This window comes from Tursiops truncatus, chromosome 18, assembly GCF_011762595.2.
Source record: "Tursiops truncatus isolate mTurTru1 chromosome 18, mTurTru1.mat.Y, whole genome shotgun sequence".
Taxonomy (NCBI): Eukaryota; Metazoa; Chordata; class Mammalia; order Artiodactyla; family Delphinidae; genus Tursiops; species Tursiops truncatus.
The window spans coordinates 23,478,664-23,506,324 of record NC_047051.1 but is presented as its reverse complement, the minus strand read 5'-3'; the positions used below and the strand labels follow the sequence as shown (position 1 = coordinate 23,506,324).

General features: G+C 42.6%; 1 protein-coding gene and 1 pseudogene across 2 annotated transcripts in view; one reads left to right on the top strand and one right to left on the bottom strand.

Annotated features, from left to right (window-relative positions):
- Positions 1-27,661, top strand: part of DNAJC15 (DnaJ heat shock protein family (Hsp40) member C15) — a 105,375-nt gene that overhangs the window by 7,354 nt on the left and 70,360 nt on the right. The window contains exon 1 of one of the 2 annotated variants that reach the window (XM_019936498.3): positions 27,054-27,209. The exons of the other annotated variant lie outside the window; for it this stretch is intronic. Coding sequence (XP_019792057.2) covers positions 27,105-27,209 — 105 coding nt within the window. The 5' untranslated portion in view covers positions 27,054-27,104. Of the gene's footprint in view, positions 1-27,053; positions 27,210-27,661 lie in introns of those variants that run through there. 2 annotated transcript variants of the gene reach the window in all.
- LOC109550180 (dihydrofolate reductase pseudogene) lies at positions 24,247-25,054 on the bottom strand (annotated as a pseudogene).

The following is a 27,661-nucleotide window of genomic DNA, read 5'->3' as shown; positions in this document are numbered from 1 at the left end:
TTAGGGAGCTCCTAACTGTTCTGACGTTTAAACTCTAAGCCAACTCTGTTGTGAGCATTCCCAGTCCTTTGTAAATATCACGAGGTCATTAAGAGAGTGTGTGGTGCTGGGAGGCGGGCTGGGGGAAGCAAAAGACCTGCCCTTGAGACCTGGCAGTGCCATTCAAGAGTTTTTTGACCTCAGGCAACCAGTAAAACGCTCTGAACTTTGGTTGATTCATTTGTAAGATGGAAATATTAATCATAATACCACCTGTCCAATCTACTTTTAGGGGTTTGTGAGAGCCAAATGAGATGACATATGTGAAAGTGGTTCGTAAATTGCACCTTGATGATGTATAAATGGAAGTTATTTTTTTTTGAGCTGTCAACGCAAGAGCTTTATATATGTTTTCTAATAATACTTAAATTTGTCAGAGAGTTCTTAACTTCAGTTCCAGCAGCTCTTGGCTTGCAGTTGCTAAAACATTACAGAGCTATATCCTTAGTGTGTTTTATCTTGAAATCTCTTTCAGAATAGAAATAAAGCAGTATATAGTTTTACCTACCAACATATAAATGCCTGGCACAGAAGTACAGTCCCCAGTGAAACTGGAACTCTTTTGGCATAACTGGAAGGCACTGAGCACTTCATAGACATTTTGTGACACTGTTCCATCTCTAATCCCTTCTGGAATCTGACAAGAGTTCCATTTCTATGGATGAAACCTAGGGTTCTCCTATCTGACTTGACTTGGAGAAGGAGTCATATTAGAAATTCCCATGGCCTTTCAGTACCTCCAGGAGTGTGATTTGGGGTTGAGATCCCCATAGGCACACCACACAGGTTGAAGTTCAAGCCTCTTCTGAGTGGTCGTCAGCAGCTCCATTCCTTGAGGTACCAGTAAAATGGTTAAGGTAATGAAGTTACATGCAGCCCAAGGAAAGGGAGTGATTCCTATGTTATCTACCAAGGGTTTGCTGTTCAAACTTTAGTCTGTCAGATGGATCTGTGTTTAGATCTTGGCTCCACCACTTACAACTGAGAGGCTTTGGGTGAATTACTGAACATCCAGGGCCTCAGTTTCTTCAACTGTAAAATGGGAATGAGTCATAAGACCAACTGAATACTGTTGTTGTATACATTAGGTAAGTACAAAGTGCTTAGTACCATGATCCAACCTAGTGTAATCAATAAATAAGTGCAGTGATCGTTATTATTTAAACTCAAAAACTATTGAAGTTTTTGTGCTTATTCAAGTGTATTGCGAGCTGGGCAAAATACTTGAATAAGCACTTTACATGCAAAAATAAAAAGATATCCAAATAGCTAATAAATGTGTGAAAAGGGGCTCCACTTCATTTGTCTAGGGAAAAATGCAAATTGAAATTACAATGAGATACCTCCGTACACTCAACAGAAGGGCTAAAATTAAAAAGAAAAAACTATTGTGAGCAAGGATGTGAAACAACTAAACCTCTCGTGCTCTTCTAATGGGCTTGTAAATTATAGACAACCTGTTTGGAAAACTGTTGGCAGAATCTTCTAAGGCTGAATATTTTCACATCCAGCCATTCCACTGTACATGTGTTCACCAAATCATGAGCAAGAATGTTCATACAAGCATCTTTCATGGGAGTGGAAAACTAGAAACTGCTCACAAGTCTATCAACAAAAGATTAAGAAACTGTGGTAAATTCCTACAGTGTACTGCCACTATATAATAGGGGCTCCATATTTGTCATTGTCTAGATACTAGTTAACCATTATCTTACTTCCTCAGGCTATTGCAGGCATCATTGTATTTCTATCTAGTCCCCCCTCACTCATGTAACTTAGATTGATTAAACTTTAGGTTCAGCTGCAATAGTAGAGACTCAAATTAGCTGTGGCTTAAATAGCTTAGAAATTTGCTCTTAGGTACCAGTCCTGGCATATGCAGGCCAGGGCTAGTAAGTGACTCTATGATGTCAAGGGTCCAGGCTTCTACTGTGTTGCTCTGCCTTCTCTAGTGTGTTTCTCTTACCTGTATGTAATGCATAAATGAGCCAGCCAGTGATGAGGGAGAAAAGGAAACCGGAGGACAAGTCCATTCCTTTTAAGTGTACACCCTAGAGATTGCACTCGTCACTTTTGCTCACACTTTCCTGGACAAAATTTAGTTACATGGCCAAACCTAGTTATAAGAGAAGCCAAGATATACCCTAAGAAAACCATAATTCAAAAAGAGTCATGTACCACAATGTTCATTGCAGCACTATTTACAATAGCCACGACACGGAAGCAACCTAGGTGTCCATCGACAGATGAATGGATAAAGAAGATGTGGCACATATATACAATGGAATATTACTCAGCCATAAAAAGAAACGAAATTGAGCTATTTGTAGTGAGATGGATGGACCTAGAGTCTGTCATACAGAGTGAAGTAAGTCAGAAAGAGAAAAACAAATACTGTATGCTAACACATATATAGAGAATCTATAAAAAAAAAAAAGAAAGGAGCTGAAGAACCTAGGGGCAGGAGAGGAATAAAGATGCAGACATAGAGAATGGACTTGAGGACACAGGGAGGGGGAAGGGTAAGCTGGGACGAATTGAAAGAGTGGCATGGACATATATACATTACCAAATGTAAAACAGATAGCTAGTGGGAAGCAGCCGCATAGCACAGGGAGATCAGCTCGGTGCTTTGTGACCACCTAAAGGGGTGGGATAGGGAGGGTGGGAGGGAGACACAAGAGGGAGAGGATATGGGGATATATATATACACGTATAGCTGATTCACTTCGTTATACAGCAGAAACTAACACAGCAATGTAAAGCAATTATACTCCAATAAAGATGTTAAAAAAAATTACAAAGGGAAGAAGACTCCGATGGAGGATCCCGGCAGACACCACCTTGTTATCAAAATTAACATCACTAGTAACCATAAAAATAGAATTGTATGCTCTTTTATAGTAATCGGTGAGAAGAAAACAGTTTCATTTCTGCAATATGCACAACCATCGTGAAGAAAAACCGGACCAATCCAAACGGAGGGACATTCTCCAAAAGAATTGGCCTGTGATCTTCAAGTTTCAAGATGATAAAAGCCAAGGAAGGGGTGAGAAAATGTCCCAAGTTGAATGAGTCTGAAGAGACGTGACAGCTAAATGCAATATTTAACTCCAAATTGGATCTTTGACTCTAAAGGATATTATTTGGATACTTTGTAAAAACTGAATGGGATGTGAGAGATGAATTTGATATGAAGATTTTGATGGTTGTATAGTAAGTATGTAGGTGAATTCTCCGTTCCGAAAGAGTTCATGTGATTAGCTTAGGCCACTCAGATAATTTCTCTATCTTAAGGTCAAGTTAAGTAACTTGACTATATCTGCAAAATCCCTTTGGCTGTAAAACAACACAATCATGCGAGTAACACCAGGGGGCAAAGATAGTGGGGGTCAGTTTAGAATTTTGCCCGTCACAAGATGGAAGAGAGAAATGTATTTGAGTCTTCTGTCAAACAATATATGTAAAGAAGGGAAGGTGAAAATCTGCTTCTCAGATTCATGAAATAGGCATTGGGAAATTCTGGACTATGACCTTTGAGACATCTTCAGCAGTGAAATTCTTTGATTTGTCTTTATGAGGCTGTAAGAGCATGCATAGTATGTTTCTGATGTACTGTTGCATTCCCAGCACTTAGCTTAAGGACTGGCACATAGTAGATGCTCAGAAATGTTGAGGGGGGCTTCCCTGGTGGCGCAGTGGTTGAGAGTCCGCCTGCCGATGCAGGGGACACGGGTTCGTGCCCCGGTCCGTGAAGATCCCACATGCCGCGGAGCGGCTGTGCCCGTGAGCCATGGCCGCTGAGCCTGTGCGTCCGGAGCCAGTGCTCCGCAGCGGGAGAGGCCACAACAGTGGGAGGCCCGCGTACCGCAAAAAAAGAAAAAAAAAAAAACCCTGCCATAATGAAGCTTTCATTTTAGATGGACAGCTAACAAAAATAAGATATGCAGTGTGTTAAATATTGTTAAATACTATGGTAGTCAGGTTTCAAGATGGCCTGCAGTAATTCTTGCATCCTACCCCAAAACTGGGATAAAATGTAATGTAGCAGTAGGCAATTAATAGAGATTTTAGTACCTGGAAGTGTGGTGCAGTTTAAAAAAAAAAAAACCTGAAAATATGGGCTTGGTTTTGGAACAGAGAGCAGGAGCTGAAAGGACTTTGCAGAAAAAGATAGTGAAGTTTAGAACCATTGAAGAGACTGTTAGTTGAAGCCTGTTTGCCTATGAGGAGGCTGCCAGTGAAGGATGAGGGAAATGTTATTAGGAACTGGGATCTTTGTTATGCGGTGATAGGTAGCTTAGCAACATTGTTACCTACAGTAATGTGGACAGTAGAAAATGTACCTAATAAACTGAGTGAGCTAGCTAAGGAGATTTCCAGGCAGAAAGTTGAAGATCCTGCCTAGTTTATTCTTGCTGCTTATAGTAAGATGTGAGAGGAGAGAGATTACCCAAATGAAGGATTATTAAACGAAAGGAGCCAGGACTTGCTGGTTTTTCAAAGTGCCCTCTCAAATGGCTAAAGAGGAAGCTGAGAGTGGCTGTCAATTCTTTTGTGAAGACATCAGAATGATCTAAGGTAATAAATACCTCAAGGGAATTATTCAGTCTCTCTCTCACACACACACACACACACACACACACACACACACACACACACACACACTGGGCTACCACTGTGTGTCAAACACTGTTAGGCACTGTGTTTGTTCCTGTGTTGCGTTAGTTCCAAAATCAGGCTTCAAATCGAATTCCCCTGTCTACTGCTCTCTACGCTCTCTAGCTCTGTTTGATCATATTGGGGTTTTTAATATTTATTTATTTATTTAGGCTGTGCCGAGTCAGCTGTAGCTCATGGGGTCTTTAGTTGCAGCATGTGGCATCTTTTAGTTGTGACATGAGGACTCTTAGTTGCAGCATGTGAGATCTAGTTCCCTGACCAGGGATCAAAACCCGGGCCCACTGCATTGGGAACGTGATACCGACTGGACCCACCAGGGCAGTCCCATATTGGGTATTTTAAAGGAGATACTATCCAGCAAGGAAATGAGGATTAAAGATATTGTCTTAGTCCATTCAGGCTGCTATAACAAAATACCACACACCGGGTGCTTATAAACAACAGAAATTTATTTATTTATTATTTTTTGAATTTTATTTTATTTATTTTTTTATACAGCATGTTCTTATTAGTTATCTATTTTATACATATTAGTGTATGTATGTCAATCCCAATCTCCCAATTCATCCCACCACCACCACTACCCCCGCCACTTTCCCCCCTTGGTGTCCATACGTTGGTTCTCTACATCTGTGTCTCTATTTCTGCCTTGCAGACCAACATTAGAAATTTATTGCTCAAAGTTCTGGAGGATGGAAGTCTGAGATCAGGACACCAGCACAGTTGGGTGAGGACCTTCGTCTGGGTCACAGGCTTTTTGTTGTAACCTCACACAGCAGATTGAGCTAAGGTATTCTGAGGAATCTCTTTTATAAAGGCACTAATCCCATTCATGAGGGCTCCACCCTTGTTACCTAATCACCTCCAAAAGGCCCTACCTCCTAATAACCATCACCTTTGGGGGTTAAGATTTAAACATGAATCTGGGGTGGGGGACACAAACATTCAAACCAAAGCAAATACACTGACATCACTTGCAAGTTTCCTGCAGGTAAGTGAATGAAAGATATGTACATAGAAAAATGACACATTTTTCTTAGAGGTACATTGCAACACATTCTCATATATCTCTTTCAGTGGCTCTTTTAGAATATTTAAGTCCAGAAAATCATGTATATAAGATGCTGATGTTAATAGCAAGCAAACAAAAGGTTTGTATTAGTTTCCTAGGACTGCCAAAACAAAATGGCAGAGCAGGTTCCTTCTGGGGATTCTGAGGGAGAATCTGTTCCATGTTTGTCATCTAGCTTCTGGTGTTTGTTAGAAATCCTTGGCGTCTCTTGGCTTACAGCTGCCAAACTTCAATCTCTGCCTCTGCCATCACTTGGCCTTCATTCTTGTGTGTCCTTATGTCTCCAAATCTTTCTCTCCCTGTAAGGACACTGGTCATTATATTTAAGGCCCACCTTAATCCAATATGACCTCACTTTAACCTGATTATCTCTGCAAAGGCCCCATTTCCAAATAATGTCATATTCACATGTACAGATTTAGGTCTTCAACATATCTCTTTGGGGGACACAATTCAACTCACAACAGGGTTAAAAAAATTTTTTTGCTAATTGAGGGTAAGTTGTAGACTTATAGCCCCATTACACCTAAATACCTCAGTGTGCATTTCCTAAAAATAAAGACACTCTTCTACATAACCATAGTATACTCATAAAAATCAAGATATTAACATTGATACATACTACTATCTAAGCCACAAGATTCCATGCAGATTTTGCTAGTTGTCCCCAAGAGTCCTTCATAACAAAACAGACAAAAAGCAGTCTTCTTTCCTCCTTTTCCTTTTTTGTCTTTATTATCCAGGATCCAATCTAGGACCTTTTAGTTGTCCTGTCTCTGATCTTTCTCAAGCTGGAAATGTTCCCAATTTTTCCTTGTCTCTAATGACCTTGACATTTTTGAAGAGTGCAGGCCAGTAACTTTGCTGTATTCTTTGCAAAGGTTTGTCTGATGTCACCTCAAGAATTAAATAAAACTATGCATTTTGGCAGGAATACCACAGCAGAGATGCTCTGTTTTTCTCAGTGTATCATATTAGGAAACACATGATGGCAGTATGTCCCATTATTGACAACGCTAACTATCATTGCTTGGTTAAGATGGTACATGCTGGGTTTCTCAGCTGTATAGTTAATGAATAATTAGTAAGTAACTGATATGCAATTTATGAAGAAATACTTTGAGACTATGTAAGTATCCTATTCCTCATCAAGCTTTTACCCAGTGGTCTGATCATCCATTGATGTTTCCTGCCTGAATCATTTATGATTGCAACATAGTTATTTCTAACTCCATCATTCCTTCAACATTTATTGGGTGACATTCCACCTTAAGGAAGAGCTGTCTCTTTTCCCCTATGTATTCATTTATACAAATATGGACTCATGGATATTTATTTGTTCAATGGGTTATAATCCATTACTTTCATTTATTTTGTCATGTTTGGCCAGTGAGAGCCCCTTCATGCTAGCTCCTCTCTCCTTTTGACATGTCCCATCATTTTTTGAGCACTTCCTTACTTTCTGGTTCAAGATGTTTCAGGCTTATCTCATACTTTTCCTTCTGAGAAATTATCCATTCCTCCAAAGAGATCTGTTTCCTTTTCGTGGGGAATGGTATTTAGAAACCAACACTGGGTGCAAGTTGTGCTCATTTTTCCTGAGATATCATTGCTTCTAGGCTCTTTCAGAAGACATAAATAGGAAATATACATATACACATACACATATCTCTATTTTTATATCTATTGATATAGATGTTTATTGACCCATGGATAAATAGATAGTATTGTTGAAATAATTTTCTAGACCCAGACAGCGCTGTCCGGGGTGCCATGTCAGCAAACCAAAACTTAGATAACTTTCATGTCCCTGTAAATGCTCTGCTTGACCAGAAGTGCAGTATATCCAGTTGCCAGTCCCCACACTCCAAGCCAACTCTGGGCTCTATACTTATTTCTTTGTTCCTTCTCACCCCAAGCAAGATTGACTCTGTGGCCCCAGCCAGCCAGATATTTTCTATTTTTCTCTTCCTTGCTCTTTATTCTACAGAAGCTTCCTGGCTCCCACCCCATTTTGCAGTTCTCCAAACAGAGACTGTCCACTTCATGAAGTGTTAAATAAAGTTTGTTCGTATGATCTAAATTGTCTTCTTTAATCATTTTTTTTAACAGTATAGTAGACAGAATTCTGGGGTAGCCTCCCTAAGATTCTTGTCTCTCATTTATTCAATCAAACATTAATGTAGGTACTGCTGTGAAGGGATTTTACAGATATAATTATAGTCTTATATCATTTGACCTTATGATTATTCAGGTAAGCCTGGCCTATTCAGGTGAGTCCTATAGAAGAGGAGATTTTCTCCAGATGGAAGAAGGGAAGTTAGAGATTTGAAGCACAAGAGGTTTGAACATACTGTTGCTGGCTTGAACATGGTGGTACAACATGTTGAAGAATGCAGGTGACCTCAAGTAGCTGAGGATGGTTCTGGCTGACAGCCAGAAAGAAAACAGGGACCTCAGTCCTACAACCACAAGCAACTAAATTCTACCAACAACGCGAATGAAGCAGATCTTTTTCCCAGAGCGTAGATAAGAGCCCAGCCTGATGACACCTAGATTTTGGTCTTGTGATACCCTGAGCATAGAACCCAGCCAAGCCCTCTTGGATTTCTGACCTACAGAACTATGAGCTGATAAATAGATGTTGTTTTAGGACACTAAGTTTGAGGTAATTTGTTACAGCAGCAATAGGAAACTAACACAGTTAGACATTGATATAAATGTAAAACTATGAGTTTACACTAATTCCAATCAAATACCACAGGATTTTTTAAATCTTCCCTTTCTCAGATCTGTACCTTCAAAAATTAATAACCTGATTTCCCTTATCTTTGAGACATTTACTTATTTGCTCAATCTACTCCATATAACCAAACTCTTCACCATGTGGGTCATCTCCTCAGCCTCACAGCACTCGGGTTGCATTGGTTGAGCTCCCATCACCCTGACCCCATCACACACACTAAACCCAGACCTCACCATCCATCATGGCTATGCCAACCAAGTTACCCCCAGACCCTGGCTCCCCCCAGTCTAGAAAAGTTATGTTTAAATACATTTTATTTTTTTAGCATCATTTTAGAGACTAGTTCTTCTCTCTTAAAAAACTGTGGCTATGTACCACTTCCTGCTCTAACGGTGTTATTGCTGCTGTCAACAGGAAACAACACTTAACTGAGTACCACTGTACTCACCATTGTGTGAGACATTCTGAAGCAATTCTAGATGAATATAAATGCAATGCCTGCATTACCCGAAAAACTGGGATTACCTCTTGGTGGATGTCGAGCCAAAAGACACAACCAAGGCAAAAAGCAGGAGAAGGAAGGATTTATCATTAATTGTAGCAAGTAAAGAAAACACCGGGGATCTTTCCCAAAGCAGTGTCTCCCCAAACAGAAAAATTGGGGATATTTTAAGCTAAGGGCACAGGTATTCATGAAGGGACTTGGGTGGTGGAGAATTCAGCATAGAATTGGGCAAAGGTCGACAGAATCCAAGCTTTAGTTGATTGAAGTCATGAGGGTCAACATTATCATTCCATCCTCCACCTGGGTCAGGGGCCTTAGTTCCTGCAGAACTCAAAGACATGCATCAGATTGTTGTGTATATCCTAGGGCTCTGGTATGTCACTGAAGTATTGTTTCTTGACTACTTTTCCTTTCCTGCTTTCCCTCACTTCCCTTAAGATATGAGTTACTGAGACCAACTCAAAGGCAAGCATTGTGGCCAGGCTTAGATCTCACAAAAGAGCTTAGGCCAAAATGACTTCTCTTCTGTCAAGAAAGCCATGCCTGGTTCTCTTTCTCCGGGGACCCCTTACCCTATCTGCTTACACCTGCTTTCTGACCACCATTTATGATATAGTAAGGATGGAAGAATTACAGCCCTCAATTGATAGCTGAACTTTTACTTTGCTTAACATTCTTCTTCAAAATATGATAGACTCTCTTATCCAGTTTTGAGGGTTTTTTTTTAACAAACAGCCTGTTAGGGAGGAAGAAATTTTCTTCTACCCTTCTAGGTTCTTCTAGCTGGTCTAAGAATTAAGTTGACGTGAAAGAGGTTAACAGGAGAAAATAAAACAAAGCTTAATAACATGTACACATAGGAGAGGCTAAAGAAAACTGAATAACTTGTCAAAATGACCGAAGTCCTCACCTTAATTATCATCCTCAGCTAAAGACAAAAGAAAATGTAGGACTTCCCTGGTGGCACAGTGGTTAAGAATCCTCCTGCCAATGCAGGGGACACAGGTTCATGCCCTGGTCCGGGAAGATCCCACATGCCACAGAGCAACTAAGCCTGTGTGCCACAACTACTGAGCCTACGCTCTAGAGCCCGCGAGCCAGAACTACTGAGCCGCGTGCTGCAACTCCTGAAGCCCATGCACCTAGAGCCCATGCTCCACAACAAGAGAAGCCACTGCAATGAGAAGCCCGCGCACTGCAACAAAGAGTAGCCCCTGCTCGATGCAACCAGAGAAAAGCTGTGCACAGCAACAAAGACCCAACGCAGCCAAAAATAAATAAATAAATAAATTTATAAAAAAAGAATATGTAGAGAGTGGGGATCTTCAGTTGTGGGAGGTTACCAGGAAAAGCACAGTAAACAAGGGTGATTTTGATGCAGATTTAAGTCATTTCCTTCCCTACTGATAAGACCTAGAGATTTGAGCATCTTTCTCTTCCTGGTATGGAGGGAGACACCCTTTCAAATGGAGATTTCTCTTACAAATGTAAATATCTCTCACAAAATGGTACCACCTACTTGGTTTTCAGAGTTTTTCCCATGTCTACTCTTAGAAAATGACCAGCTTAAAATATTTAATATGCCAAAGAGACATATTTTGGGGTAGCAAATTCTGCTCCCCTACAAGCTCATGTGCTTATTAGTAAAAGGAAAAACACAGTCCTGTTTCTCCTTTGCCACTCACACGGATGTTGACCTAAAGACATACAACATAAGAGATGTGAGTTTGTCAACAAAAAATTAATCAATAGTTGACATAAGGAAGAAAATGGAAAATTTTATTTGAGACAACCCGAGGATTATAACCCAGGAGACAAAGTCTTTCAGAAAGCTCTGAGGACTCCACCCCACCCCCAGTTAGAGCTCAAAACACAGTTATACAAGTTTTTGAGACAAAGGGTTAAATGAGGTATTATTAACAGTTCACACAATTCAGATCTACACTACAAAGTGAGTAGTGGGTCATGGGGTCATCATGGCCCTTTACAAGATTAAGAAGGAATGTTATCTCCTGAGGAGGTTTGATTAATGCAGTTACACAATACACATGAAAGGGGATGGAAAAGGCACAAATTTTAGGTTTAAAATGTTCTTGTCTTGCATAAAATATGAATTTTATTTCATCAAGTTTTATTCAGCGCCCTGCGGAAGACTATAGCCAAGAGACAGCCACTGTTAGCGTTGAGGAAACTCCTCCAAAGAGGTAGAGAAGCTGTAACCAAAAGTGGGTCTGGCTGCTCACCACTCAAAAGCCAATAAAGGGGCAAGGTTTGTGAAAAGGAAAATTTGTTTTATTTCAGATGCCGGCAATGGGGGTGGGGGAGGGGAGGGGGGATGGACTCCTGTCCAAAGGTCAATTACCCCACCCCACCCCAATAATCAGCATACAAGAGCTTTTATAGACGGGAGGAGGGGGCTCCATGCAGAAACAGCACAGTCAGCTCTGACAGTCATCTTGAAACTGGTCATGCGGTGGTCTGACCAGCATCATCTTGATTGTTTTAAGTACAGTTAATCTTCAGTTCCAGGGTCGGTTTGTGCTCATTTCCTTGAGGCCAATTCTTGGCATTGTGGCAGCTTATGTCATGGCTACAGTCTGGTCATCATGTAGTTAACTCTTTCACCTGATGGGGGTTTCGGTATCTATAAGACGGCTCACAGGATAGGGCTCAGAATGTTACCTATAACCCGTGAAGAGGAACTAAACGTCTTTGACTATGCTTAATGACTAAACTATTATTATTTAGTCTTGTTGGACTGTTTTCCTTTGTTTCTGCAGTTTCTCATTTCTCTGATTAAACTTATTCTTTGGCTAAAGTTTTTCCACAGACAAAGGCAGGCAGAGGACATTGGGGGGAAGGACCACAGGGTCCTGCTGCTTTTCAAAGCCAGTTTATATATGATTTTTTGGCTAGGAAATACATGCAATCAAACATACATCTTGGTAAAAGATAACTGCTAACCACAAAGAACAGCTAACTCAAGTTAACGATTTTAATGCTTTTCTATATATGGGAAGATGTAAGAGTCTGAGGTCATTAAAATTCTTCTTGTGATATGCATCTAACTATCTAAGGTGCCTGCTGGTCCAAAGCAGAGTGCCTCATCTTGTCTTCATTTCCTCTCTGAGTGCACTTAACTGTTGTAGAACTGGGTGGTGAGCAACACTGTTTGTTTATCTTTGTTCACACAGAATACATCACTTCTGACACTTTGGGCCACCAATTGCATGTGTGTGTGTGTGTGTGTGTGTGTGTGTGTGTGTGTGTGTGTTTGAGAGAGAGAGAGAGAGAGAGAGAGAGAAGGGTTTCCCCACACCAAACAATTCCATGACACCAGCTAGGTATCCTACAGTTAAATTCAGTTCTTACACTACCTGGTGATAGGGTGAGATCTCACAGGTTAAGGGCTTAGTCCCGCAAGACTGTACCGACAGCCCCCGGATGCCAGTTCAGGTGACCTTTGCTTCTGACTGACTGGCTATAAATTGGGGGTTCCCACAACCCTCTCTATGGGTTTGATTTATTTGCTAGAGAGACTCACAGAACTCAGAGAAACACTTATGTTAACCAGTTTATTACAAAGGATATTACAACTGATACAGATGAACAGCCAGATGAAGAGGTGATAATGAAGCCAAATCCGGCCTCTGTACCCCAACATTGATTTAAATCTCGGAGACAGAGTTTTGGGTGAAGTAGAAAAGAATAGCTTTATTGCTTTGCCAGGCAGTGGGGGACACAGTGGGCTAATGCCCTCAAAACTGTGTGTCCCGACCTGGAGAGGGAGTGAGGAGTTTACAGTAATAGTTCAAAAAGGGTGTGATCAGCTCGTGGACATTATTCTGATGGGTTGGTGGTGAGGTAAGTGAGAATCAGTACATCAACCTTCTGGTTCCAACCAGCCTGGGGTCTGCGTGCTTGTGGGCAGCATACAGTTAACTTCTCCCACCTGGAGGGGGTTTCAGTATCTGCAAAACAGCTCAAAGATATCATTATGTGTATCTCTTGAGTGGAAACTAGGACCATGCCCCAAGGCTGCACTATTGTTTCTTGGCTGTTCCTCCCTGGTCTCTGCATCCCCTCCTTTTTTTTTTTTTTTTTTTTATGCCGTACGCGGGCTTCTCCCTGTTGTGGCCTGTCCCGTTGCGGAGCACAGGCTCCGGACGCGCAGGCTCAGCGGCCATGGCTCACGGGCCCAGCCACTCCGCGGCATGTGGGATCTTCCCGGACTGGGCCACGAACCCGCGTCCCCTGCATCCGCAGGCGGACTCTCAACCACTGCGCCGCCCCCCCCCCCCCCCCGCTTTAATTAGCAACTGTTTGAACCTGTCAGTTTGGAACTCAGGAAAGTTCATTACGGCGGAATGAAGCTTATTTCCTGTTATCAAGAGATGGGGGACACAGAAAGGCTTTTGTGCCCAGGAGCCCCACAGGGTACCGTTCAGTTTCAACAGGGTAAGTTCTGGAAGAGTCTCCAATGTAGGAGCTTCTGTTTGTAAGGTCGGGTCTTAACAAACGGCACCGCGAAACAGAGGAAAGCTTCAGGTGAGCTTTATTAGGGAGCGCTCCCGGGCGAGGTTCACTGGTCCGAGAGAAAGGGGCCAGAGAAGTCGCACCCGGGCGAGGGTTGGGCAAGATTTTATAGGGGAAGAAGGGAAAGGGGTGTGGTGAATCTGGGAGGGCGCAGGGTATTCCTTATTTGGGGGTCTTTTCAGGTATCCTGGGGGACCGTTGGTCCCGCCCCTCGAAAGGCGGGAAGGCTGGGCTGGGTTCAAAGCCCCCAGGTCAGTTCCTGGAACTGGGTGGTCCGGAATGTCTCCAGGGCAGTTTCTGGAACTGGGTGGTCCGGAGAATTTCGGTCTGATGCAAGCTGTGAATCTGATAGTGTTCCCCTGCCTCGGGCCAGTTGGCCTTACACTGTTCCCTTGGGGTGGGCTGGGGTGGGCACCACCTTCCAGGCACGTGGATGAGTTCACCAACGTGGAAACTCACATCTCCTCTCTTAGGAGGTTTAATGGAGCTTAATCTGCAGGCCACCCTCTTCTCCTTCCTAGAGTTTGGCGGGTGGGGCTGAACATTTCAAACTTCGGATCCCTTTGACTATCCCCATCCTCAGGCTACCCAGGGACCCCACCCTAAGTCACCTCCTTAGCTTAAACTCAGAGGTACTCTTAAGGAGCTCCTTAGGAATAACAGAAGGCACTCCTTGCTGGAAATTCCAAGGGTTTTAGGAGCTTTGTGCCAGGAACCAGGAATAAAGACCAAATATATATCTTATCGTACCACAATTAGGAGCATATCTTCCACACATTTCTCCTCCTTTGGGGACCAAGAGGGACATGGGAAGGGCTGGATTTGGGAAAATGTAAAACACAATAAATTTTCATTATAATAGATAAGTAATACACAGAACTTGTTTTGCTATCTAGTAGAAAAAGGCCTCCTTTCTCAACTACAATTTTGGCTGAGAGACAAGGACAAAATAATTATATATTCACCTCAGTCTCTCAATAAAGGCAGAAAGAACTTTCCATTTCAAATTTGTTTTGTTTTGTACCACATGTTGGTTAATTAGATAAAACCATGTCATGTGCCAGATTCAATCAGCCTGAAAATAATCAGAATACCGGGTTTGGCATTGTTTATGCTGTCTTGGCTCTGCTAGACAAAAGCACAAAATGTAAATTGGATCCAGAAAATAACATATGGGGACTGGTGCCAGGTTTTCTTTCATGGGATTATCTCTAGCTGGCACCTGAGCTGCAGATACTGCTCTGGGGGACCGTTGTAGACAAATCTACATGATGCTGATACCGCTTTTCCACAATGAGACAGTGGACACCTCCATGAAGGGCACTTACCTTTCTGCCTTTGACATAGGCTACACCCAGCTTTCCCGCTATTGAAGTCAGTCAACTGAAAATACATGTTGAAGTTAAAAAATGAAAACACGGTTTTGTTTGGCTTATCCCCTAGTGATTCCCTTTAGACTCACTTCTTTGTTTTTAAAATCTCCTGTAAGATTAGAAATACAGTGCTGAAATCACTCTTCAGCTGTATTTTCTTGTTATCGGTAGTTCAGTGAATATCGTTAAGGAGAAGGCAGAGCAGTTCATTGTCATCCTACTTAAGTTCTGAAGGATGAACATTTAAGAAAATACCCAGGTGATCACAGAGTAACAGTCATTTTAAAAACCTAATCATCTGATCGATGATAAAATCCAAGTTAGCTAGTTTTCCCTTCTCTTCCTGCTATATAAATTGTCTGATATCAATACACAGAGAAATAGGATTTACTGCTCTTTTTATACTTTTTTAAAAAGGATATTCTTTAGAATATTCTAGAATGTGGTGTGGGTGGTGATGACTATCTAGTCTGGATGAGATTCCACCAGCAACCACCTACTTGCCACATTCAATGGGAACCTTTTTTCCTTACCTGTAGGTATCTGGCATTTCTCACTATTTCATCCCTTTTGAAATCTTCTTGGTTTCCATAGCCCCATTCTCTCCTGACTTCTAGCTCTTCTCCCTCCCATTGGGGAGTTAAGGTTATTTGAGCATTTGCTGCCCCATGCTCCTTGCCTGGTGCCTTACAATAAACGCCGGTACTTTCCTTCACCACAGCCCAGTGTCAGTACAGTAGACTGGCCAGCAGATACAAATTTGTTTCGGTAACAAGGGAATACAGAAACAAAGGAAAAGCAGTCGAGTCCTTGTTCCTCCTCAAGAGATATGCAGAACAATATCTTTGAGCTCTTCTTCAGGAATTAAGGCCCCCACCCACGTGGAGAATTATTCCTGGAACACCACCCTGTTACCTCACCACCAACCAATCAGAAGAAAGTCACGCACCCTGCAGCCCACCCCCCAAATCTTGCCTATAAAAACTCTTCCCCCAAAACTACTGGGGAGTTCAGAGTTTTTGAGTACAAGACACCTGTTTTCCTTGCTTGGCCCCTGTAATAAACCTTTCTCTGCTCCAAACTCCAATGTTCTGGTTTTTTTGGCCTCGCTGTGCGTCGGTCACACGTAGTTGGGTTTGGCAGCAAGTGGCATGAAAAAATGTGGGAAAAGGAATTTTTGTGACTAAATGAGACGAATGTGACATAAAAATCAACTGTGGTGTGCAGACTTCGTTTGGATCCTGACATGAACAAATCAGCTATTTACACGTTTTTCGTAACGACGAGAGAAATTTGGGTATAACTGGATATTAGATGACAAAAAAAGTTATCAATTTTTATTAGATGTCTCAATGGTGTGATATGTTAGAAAACATCCATATTTAGCAGGAAATATACTGAAATATTCAGGGTGAGATGAAATGGTATCTTCGTTTGCTTTAAAATACTTCATCCAGGAAAGGAAAATAGAGTACTTTTTGTGTGTATGTGTGTGGGATCTTAATTCCCCGACCAGGGATCAAGCCCATGCCCTTGGCAATGGAAGCACAGAGTCCTAACTACTGGACTGCCAGGGAAGTCCCTAGAGAGAGTATTGTGGCAGAATCTTGACAATTGTTGAATCTGGATTTAGGGGCTATGAGGTCTCGTTATACTATTCTTTCTACTTTTTAAATGCTTACACTTCAAAAAACAAAATTAAAGAGAAATGAAAATAAAGGGAATTTTTACTTCATAACTAAAAATTTCAGAGATGGGGTAAACTTCAAATGAAGTTTGATTAAGGACTCAGTTTCTTTTTGACCTCCTTGTAGCTTTCAGAGGTGTTTGCTGCATCCTCAGGCCATCTCTTCTCATGGTCGTGAAACAGGAGGGAAGGAGGCAGGGCACAACCTTTGAGAGAATGACACAGCCCGAGGACATGACTTAAACTGATTAGAACCAAATGGATCCAAGATGGCAGACAACTTCCACTCGACCTTGAGCCTCACATCAGCAAGCTAAATGACACACCCACAGGAGCCATGACAGTTTCAAGACCGACCATAAAGATCAAAAAGTGGGCAGTGGCCCAATTCCTTTAAATCCCCGCCCCTTCCTAAAATAGCTGGAATACTCCTCCCACTCATTAGCCTGTGAAATTACCCACCCCTATAAAAACTGACAACCCCATACCCTGGTGCCTTTCTCACCTTCTGAGATGGCCCACATTCTGTGGAGTGTGTTTCTCTCTAAATAAATCCACTTCTTACCGATCACTTTGTGTCTCACTGAATTCTTTCTGCGATGAGACATCAAGAACCTGAGCTTCATTAAGTCCTAAAACCAGGTGTGTGATCTCAGCTGGAAGACTGTGGGTTTTGGCCGGGTTCGAGTCCCAGCCGCATGGGTTCAAGTCCCAATCTGAGGTGCACAGTTTCAGTTGGCGCATTATGTGTCCTGGTTGGCCAGGACACTCCCAGTTACATCTATTGTCCTAACACAACTATTTATAGCACTATCTTTCATTCAAAGGTGATCTAGTTTGGGATGATAAATTACAAGGTCACCCTAGCTCATGGCTGTCAAACGATTGTCAACCACAATTAGGGCTTCATGCTTCTCTGTTCATGTCCACCTGAATAGAAAGAAACTGCTTTCCCTGAAGCACACAGCAAACTTCTCCCATACTCCCAATACCCCAGAAGGGCTATGTGCCCATCTATGAAACAAACACCACGGCCAGAGTGGTGGGCCCACCCTGCCACTGCCCTAGTTTAGGCCTCAACATCTCATACTCAGGCTATTGCAATAACTCCCTTGTTGATCTCCCTTTTCTAGTTTTGGCACATCCATCCCACATCATCGCTACCAGAATGATCTTCCTAGCATGTAGATCTGATCACGTCACTACCACATTTGACAGTTTTTGATGTCTTGCCTTGACCTATGAGATAAACTCTAAATGCCTTTTCTTATTAAATAAAGCTGGGCCGTATCTGGCCTTGGGTTATCTGTCTACCCTTATGCATCTTCATTGTCTTTGTACTTTAAGGTTAGCCAAACTGGATGACTTGCTGTACTATTCATATACGATGCTTTCTCTACCTCGTTCCCGACCCCCCAACCCAACTCCCTCCTCACTCCCCAACCCAACCCCCTCCTCACCTCCTCACGTTCCCGACCCCCCAACCCAACCCCCTCCTCACCTCACCTCATTCTTAACAATCCAGCAAACTTGTATTCACCCTCCTGTGGCCAGCTTGAGCACTCGCTTCTCCGACTCCTGCCTGGGTCTTTTCTAGAACTTACTATGTATCTGGCATTGTTCTAAGAGCTTTACAAAAGTCAATTCATGTCATCCTCACGCAGGAAGTGCTATTATTTAAATAGAAGAACAGACATACACTGTATCCACTATATCTATTCGTGTACTCTATGTTTACCTGCAGGGCCAAAGTCTTTTACTTGGGTGTGGGCCCTCTGATTCAGTTCTGCCTCCAATTTCTTCTACACTGGTGATCTATCCTCAATGACTACTAATTTGGGTTTGTTAAAATAAAGTGGGAACAAGACATTTTATAAACAAACTGAGTGTAGAATCATGCTCAGTTTTTATGAGTCTCTTACACCTGCCATTTGATGGCTTTTTTTTTTCTAACTTGCTTTTGTCGAGTCTTTCCAAAGCATTTAATTTCATTTCTGTAAACACAACTCCTTGCGCCCCCAACACTTATACTTTATCACTTTGTAATGTCTAATCAGATTATATCATTTCAAAGACAAGACAACTACTTGGGGATCAAATGCAACAGTTGGGGCTGAGAAGAAAGGAGAAAATATACAGGGAAACAAGCAGGTGAAAGAGGTAATATAAGGAAAAGAGTAACTAACACTTTATAGAACTTACTCGGTATATAGAGTAAGTTGTAGATATGTTCTAAGAGCTTTACAAAAGTCAATTCATGTAATCCTCACGCAGGAGGTGCTATTATTATCCCCTACTTTACTGACGAGAAACTGAGGCACACAGAGGTCAGTTTATTTATTTTTTGCCAAAAGTCTTTTTAAAAAATACAAATGTTTAAAACCTTTTTTTTAATTGAGATATATCTAAGATGTATTACCAATACCTGCTTTTCTTTCAAAAAGTCTATTGAATGTAGTGTTACCTGTCTCTGAAGTGATTTAACTAATAAAAATAGGCCAATGGGCTTCCCTGGTGGCGCAGTGGTTGGGAGTCTGCCTGCCGATGCAGGGGACACGGGTTCGTGTCCCGGTCCGGGAAGATCCCACATGCCGCGGAGCGGCTGGGCCCGTGAGCCATGGCCGCTGAGCCTGTGAGTCCGGAGCCTGTGCTCCGCAATGGGAGAGGCCACAACAGTGAGAGGCCCGCATACCGCAAAAAAAAAAAAAAAAAAAAAAATAGGCCAATGAAAATTTCATGTGGATTCCCCTTTGGGTTTCACAAGAAGCATTCCTCTTCATTCTCAGGGAAGCCAGAGAAGTAAATTTAGCTAAATCAGGAAGAGATCCTTCTGGGGAGAGAGAGGACTTAATTGTTCTGTTTCCGTCCCTTTTTTTTTTGCTGGTGAGGGTAACCTTAGCAAAGAACCAAAGTCTGACAACTGAGTAGTCTTTGTGGAAGATTTTTCTTTAAAGGTGGCTACTGCTGTAGGAGGAGATACCCAAAGCAGCAGTGGAACTGGGGCAAACCTGCAAGCAGCCAGCAATCTGCTCTCAGTAGGTGGAGTGCGAGCTACAGCCCTGCTGAGCCCAACTCCCTTCTATCTTGTTATCCTCTCCCCCGCCAGGTTCTCCTTTCTCCTCTTTTCCTGACTTCCACTCTGGAAGCTTCCCTCCAGTTCTTGAGCAGAGGCAGCAGCTGCCATAAGAGGAGCTGCATTTGACCTGGGTCTTGCTTTAATTTCTCCTTTGCTCCAGGCTGGAAAACTGTGACTGCAAGGGCCCAGCCACTAGGGGACAACGTAACCCTCCTGTGAAGTGGAGTCTATGAACTCCAAGAAATCAGATACAGTAAGTCCCCTACATAAGATAAGGAGTTCCCTTCCGAGAGCGCGTTCGTAAGTCCCACGAAATTAGCCTAGGTACCCAACTAACACAACCCACTATATAGTACTGTACTGTAATAGGTTTATAATACTTTTCACACAAATCATACATAAAAAACAAACACAAAAAACAAAGAAAACATTTTTAATCTTACAGTACACTACCTTGAAAATACAGCAGTCCAGTACAACAGCTGGCATACAGGGACTGGCATCGAGTGAACAGGCAAGAAGAGTTACTGACTGGCGGAGGGAGAGGTGGTGTGAGATGGTAGAGCTGAAGGATCTTCAGCAACAGGAGATGGAGGGCAAGCTGCAATTTCACTCACGCCTGACGGTGATGGCACAGGTCTGGTTCCTTGCTGGATTCAATTCCACCCTTCTGAAAAAAATGACCTAGTGATGTCTGGGAGGTCGCTCTTTTATTCTCGTCGTAGATGACATGGTAGCACTGGATTGCATTCTGAATGGCTGCTGCAACCTTTGTGTACTGTTCTAGGTTCGGGTCCTGTGCCTCAAAACCAGTGCCTCCTCAAATGAAGAAAATCCCCTTGCCATTTCCTGTGTCATGAATCTCTTCGGTTCTTCAGTTACTTCTTCTTCCTCTTGTCTCTCTTCATCCTTTCTCTGGCCCTCCAATCTCATCAGGTCTTCATTAGTAAGCCCCTCGTGTTGCACAGCAAGGAGTTCAATGAAGTCGTCCTCTTGCAGATCTAGCTACGGCTTCTCGCTGAGGGTCACTAAGTGGCTGAAGACCTCTTTGGATTCCTCATCCACCTTCTCAAATCCACAAAAATCATGAACAAATTGCGGGCAAAGTTTCTTCCAACCCCCATTCATGGTGACGGCCGTAAACTCACGCCAAGCAAAGTCAATGATTTTATAGCCTTGTAGATGTTATAGTCCTTCCAAAATTGTCACAAGGTTGTTCCTGATTCGTCACTTGCCTTTACTGCCTGACGAAAACTGTAACGTAAATAATATTTCTTGGAAGTCGTTGTAACTCCCTGGTCCATAGGTTGGCTGAGTGACGTAGTATTCGGTGGAAGATACACTACTTTGACGTTGGGATGAAAGTCGTCCATGCATGGGGAGTGGCCCGGAGCACTGTCGAGCAGCAAAAGAATGTTGAATGGGATGTCTGTCTCCAAGCAATATTTCTCTACCTCCGGGATAAAGTGGTGGAAAAACCCGTCCTGGAAAATGGCTTGGGTAACGCAGGCTTTGGGGTTACTCTTCCACACAACAGGAAAAGAGCCCTTGGCTATGTTTTAAGGGCTCTTGGGTTCTCTGAATGATAAACTAAGAGACACTTCAGTTTCATATCACCGGAAGCATTTCCACCAAACAACAGAGTTAGCCTATCCTTTGCTGCTTTATAGCCTGACATCAACTTTTCCTCCTCACTGATGTAACCTTGGTCTGGCATCCTCTTCCAGTACAGTCCTGTCTCATCCACATTAAAAACCTGCTCGGGTCAATACGCGCCTTCATCAATAATTTCTCAAAGCAATTCAGGAAATTCCCTGGCAGCTACGGAATCTGCATTCGCTGCCTTGCCACTTACTTTTACATTGTGAAGGTTGGCTCTAGCCCTGAACTGATGAAACCAGCCATGGCTGACATTAAAAGATGCGCCCTCTGATTCTTTGCTGTGTTTCTTCTTCAAGTCCTCAGAAAGGCTTTTAGCTTTCCCTTGAATCAGCATTAAGCTGAGCGGGACTTGACGTTGATGCTGATCTTGCATCCGCACACTGAGAAGTTTCTCCATCTCTTTTTTTTCTTTTTTCCCCACACGTGAACATTTATTAAACATTTTTGAGTATTACACGCAATTTGTTTCCTTTACTTAGCAATTTTTGGCATTTTTCTGTCAGAACTTCATTCTTTTGTACTGCTGCAGATGTTACATTTTATAGACATATTGGTTAGTTATTTCTCATTAATCAACATTTGGGCTGTTTCCAAGTTTGAAAAAAAAAAAGTTGCAACAAATACTCTTGGGTCCATTTCTTTGTACAGGATTAATTTCTAGAAGTGGAAGTTCTGTGTCCAACCCAGAATAGTTTGAATTTTAATTCATGTTGCTAACTTACACTCTAAAAAGGTTGTACCAATTTATAAGGCAGAAAATGCTTTTTTTTTTTTTTTGGATACTTAATCTAAATCTTTGCTAACGTGATGGGTAAAACATGTCTTAATTTTCATTTTTTAATTCTGTGAAATTTAGTTTCTAACTTACTAATTTTGGTTTCTAGCAATATTCATTCTCAATTTATTACCTCTGAATTTTTAATTTTAGCCATTACGCTTGATATTAGATTATTCTATTTTGTAAAGAGCAGCCGATTCTTGTTCTATCATTGTAACATCCCATGCAATCTCACTGAAGATCAGAAACAAAGTTTTTTAAGGTCTCAGACCTTCTCCTTTAACCACCGAAATGGTAGTCTCATACCTGCCTCTTTACAATCCCTGTGGAATATCCTGGAGTTCCCCCACCTTTATTTATTTATTTATTTATTAACATGTTTATTGGAGTAAAATTGCTTTACAATGGTGTGTTAGTTTCTACTTTATAACAAAGTGAATCAGCTATACATATACATATAGCCCCATATCCCCTCCCTCTTGTGTCTCCCTCCCACCCTCCCTATCCCATCCCTCTAGGTGATCACAGAGCACGGAGCTGATCACCCTGTGCTATGTGGCTGCTTCCCACTAGCTATCTATTTTACATTTGGTAGTGTATATATGTCCAGGCCACTCTCTCACTTCATCACAGCTTACCCTTCCCCCTCCCCATGTCCTCAAGTCCCTTCTCTATGGCTGCGTCTTTACTCCTGTCCTGCCCCTAGGTTCTTCAGAACCTTTTTTTTTTTAGATTCCATATATATGTGTTAGCATACGGTATTTATTTTTCTCTTTCTGACTTACTTCACTGTGCATGACAGTCTCTAGGTCCATTCACCTCACTACAAATATCTCAATTTCGTTTCCTTTTATAGCTGAGTAATATTCCATTTTATATATGTGCCACATCTTCTTTATCCATTCATCTGTCGATGGACACTTAGATTGCTTCCATGTCCTGGCTATTATAAATAGAGCTACAATGAACGTTGTGGTACATGACTCTTTGGATTATGGTTTTCTCAGGGTATATGCCCAGTAGTGGGATTGCTGGGTCATACGGTAGCTCTACTTTTAGTTTTTTAAGGAACCTCCATACTGTTCTCCATAATGGCTGTATCAATTTACATTCCCACCAACAGTGCAAGGGGGTTCCCTTTTCTCCACACCCTCTCCAGCATTTATTGTTTGTAGATTTTTTGATGATGGCCATTCTGACTGGTGTGAGGTGATACCTCATTGCATTTTGATTTGCATTTCTCTAATGATTAGTGATGTTGAGCATCCTTTCATGTGTTTGTTGGCAATCTGTATATCTTCTTTGGAGAAATGTCTCTTTAGGTCTTCTGCCCATTTTTGGATTGGGTTGTTTGTTTTTTTGATATTGAGCTGCATGAGCTGCTATATCCTGGAGTTTTCAACTTATTGACTCCTGGTCTGAGTGAACAGAATTTTTTTCAGAAGTGTGATATAAAGTAATTCACAGTCCCTCTTTTTTTTTTTTTTTTTTTTTTTTTTTTTGCTGTACGTTGGCCTCTCACTGTTGTGGCCTCTCCCGTTGCGGAGCACAGGCTCTGGATGCGTAGGCTCAGCGGCCATGGCTCGCGGGCCCAGCCACTCCGCAGCATGTGGGATCTTCCCGGACCGGGGCACGAACCCATGTCCCCTGCATCGGCAGGCGGACTCTCAACCACTGCACCACCAGGGAAGCCCCACAGTCCCTCTTTTGATCTAATTTTAATAATTGAATGCTAGCTCTTCTGTTTATAATCCATTTCTGACCTTTGGACCCATCTGCCTAGCTCCTAGCTCTATGGGCTCTGGTTGTTTCAACTCATGCTACCAGGGGAGTCTCCCACTTTGGGCTGTCTTGGTAGATATTCTGCCCTAGGCAGGTGCTGGTCACCTATTCTTGACTCCTGTTGGGTATTCAGACAGTTACAGCAAGAAATGTTTCACAAATGGTATCTGATAGAGTCTAGTTAAGATTAATGGGGAATAAAAGTGCTTTGCTTAGAAATAATTATCCATGGATCTAAAATCAACAAAGTCTCTATAACAAAAAATACATAATTTGGGGGGGGGGGTAGGAGGAGGCTTGAAATAGATCAGAAAACACTTTCACATTTATCGTTCTTTTCATATACTTCAAATTTGTACTTAATGCCTTTCTCCTCCTGGACGTCAGAAAGAACACCTGGATATTCTGGGATAAGTTTATATTTTTCCAAATCAATTTTTGGAAAAAATGTGTCACTTTCAAATTCCTGCATGATCCTTGTCACGAATAGTCTAAGGTGGCCTGGCTTGTTCGTGGCTTCCTTATAAACAGAACTGCCCGCCACTATGCAAACCATGTCCACTTTATTTGTTAATTCTGGTCGCTCAGTAAGTTTTAAGGCGTCATCCAGACTTTTGGCAAGAAAATGAGCTCCCTGTGGAGGTTCCTTGAGTTCTCTAATGAGAACTATGTTAATTCTGTCCCTTAAAGGTCGATTCTTCTCTGGAATGAATGGCGAACCAGGTTTTCCTACCCATAATCACCAAATTCTGTTTACCTTCTACTGAAGAGGTTGTGGTCATTCTCTGGAAATACCTGTATTCATTCCTGAGCAGGGGCCAGGGCAGGTCCCTGTTCTTGCCGATGCCCATGTTCTGCCCATGTACACAGCGACCATGCAGTTTAGTGGATGAACCACGACAGCGGCAGAAAACACTTCCGAGCTAGGGTGTCACACTGACGTGGGGATTACCCGCCAGCTTGGCGCGAAATTCCTCCATCACTTTTCCACGCTTCTTCTATATTATTGTTGACATCATCGGCATGGCAGACTTTACACATTCCATGATCTTGTTCTTTAGAATCGTGCCGGTGGTTGAACGATTCATGTTATAAGAATGAACCACGTCCACCATCTTGTCGCCTCACTCCACTCTCTCAATTATTTTTACTTTTGTTTCCACTGTTATCCCTTTGTACTTCTTAGCAGTACCAGCTACAACATCGCTGTTTTTACGCTTGCTTCTGGACATCCTGCACTTAAAATAAAGGTACTGTACTACTGTACTCTATACAGTACTGTACAGTAAAGTACATAAAAGCACAACCACTTGTAGAGGATGCACACGTGACAGTGTACTCCAGACACGTGAACTAACTTATGTGATTGGACATGCGAACGCACGTTCACATTTTGGAAGTTCATAACTTGAAGGTTTGTATGTAGGGGACTTACTGTATCTTATTTATTTACTTGGCATTGTAGACTCAGTGCCGAGTAGAGTGTCTGATACCTAACAGATGCTTAACACATATTTATCGAATATATGAATGGATGAGTGAATGAATGACGTGTGGGTTCCAATCCAATTTATTTACTTAGTTCACCAACGTCCTCAATACTTGTGGATCAGTCTAATGAAAATTAATCTATGTAATAAGGCCATTTTTCTGAAGAGTCTTGGCGTGTTTTTTTTTTTAACCCAGTTCTACATGCCACCTTTTTCATTTCTGTGTGTTTGTTTCCAGCTAACATTTCCAGTCTTCCTCCTCTTTCATGTAAAAAAGTCTTACCCATTTGTTACTGACCACCTCAATGGCTCAGTCTCCACCAACCCTCCTCTGATGACCCTGGTTAAAAATGGCCACTCCCTCCCAGAAACACCAATCAAATTGTGGTAGTAACTCTCTTCTTAAGTGTATTGTACAAATTACTTCCATATTCTTTTTTTTCCTTTTTTCATTTTATCCTTACAATTTCCCTGAGTCAGAATGTTGAAGAAATGTTACTCCCCTTCCACAGGTAAGGAGAGATTTGAAGCAGTTAATGGGTATATTCAGGAACACAAGCCTAGAAAATGAAGGAACATACACCAGAACTCAGATCTCTTCTATCCTCCTAGTCCCTTCCTCTTTATACTGCTGTATGATGCATATAGTCTCATGCTCTGGAATACATTATAATCACTTCGTATTAGTTTTATCTTCCCTACTGGATTGTAAATTCCTCCAGGCCCTAACTTCTTGGGCTTGCTAATAATATTAACTAAATCAATAAATTAGTAGGTCCTCAAAACTTTTAAATCAGGAATTAAAAAAAAAAAAAGAAAAGATTTGTAAGCTGCTTTTGCGATGGGTATAAAAGGCAAAAGAGCTCCAAGTTGGTACAGGAGTTGGAAAGCACTACATTGGCTTCATTTGTTGGTTAATTTTTGCTCCAAAAGGCTTTACTTAAAAATTAATAATAATAAATCTGAAAAATAAAATAAAGAAAAAAACGAATAACAAAGTGGGTCTTTCTATATCCAAGTCAGTACAAAACCATTTGTGGGGTGGAAGGTTACAAGTTTCTTCTTTGTAATTTCATCTTACATATAGCCAGTCATATGGCGGGAAGGGGTGGAGTAAGCAGATTGCCACTTCTATTGCCCTCATGGATGGGAGAACCGTGGTATTATGAAGTATGATCAGTGGTTGGGCGGGGTGTGTGTGGGAGGGCAGGTTTAGAAAGGTCTGGTGTGGGTCTCAGGGAACGTCAGGGAACTTCGGCACTGCACTTAGACTCTCTGGGTCTCTCCTGGTCCGGCATCTGGTGAGACCAACATCAGATCTAACATCAGACTGCAGGGCTTAAACCCAGGCTCTCAGGTCGGGATAGGGGAAGGAAGACGGGCCCCCATCACGCTTTGCCCCAACGAGTCCCAACGTTGGCTTTAGGCCCGCAAATCTGAAACAAAGAAAAAACTCCTCCACATCCTAGGGGCCCCAGCTCCGATCTGCCCTTTGGCTTGAGGGGACAAGTTGGTCTGAGCCTGGGTGAGAACGAGATCCCTTGGGGCCCCGCCCTCCACTAGCGCAGCGGGAGAGGCATAGGTAAAACCCGCGAACGGACCCGCCCTAACTAGTTTGTCCCTGCGGCCGCCTCGTAGGCAGCGGGGCGTTCCGAGTGCCCTGCGCCGCATAGCCATGGCTGCCCGTGGCGGTGTCGCCGGCGCCGTCGAGAGCCTGCGCTACGCTGAGGACTCGCAGCCCCCGACCAAGCGGTCGGACGCCGACACTGACTCGAGACTGGTGAGTCTGCGGGCTCTCCTGCCGTTCTCCCGCTCCAAGCTGCCCGAGCCTACCCGCTAGCGCTCCCCCAGCGCCACCCCCCCCCCAGTCCCTGTCTCACCTCTCTGCACCCTTACCCCCGAACCGGGGTCGTCCCTGTGTTCATCCACTATCTTTGTACCACCCCTCATTTATTCAGAGTTGATGCTCCTCGGTGCCCGGCGTTGACGAGTAGGCGTGTTCGGAGAATCTCTGGTCCCTCAAGGAGCTTTCATTCTTGTCGGGAAGACAGACCAGAGAACAGGCAATTGCAGATGCAGTGTGATAAGTGCTGTAGGGTGGGTGTTCCCATCATGTAGGAGGAGACCCCAGTCCAGTCTTTCGGGGCTAGGGGGTGAGGCCAGGGGAGGCTTCTAGGAGAAAGCGCTGTAACCATCGTTGTAAAACTAAGGTCTGAAGAATGAGTAGCAGCA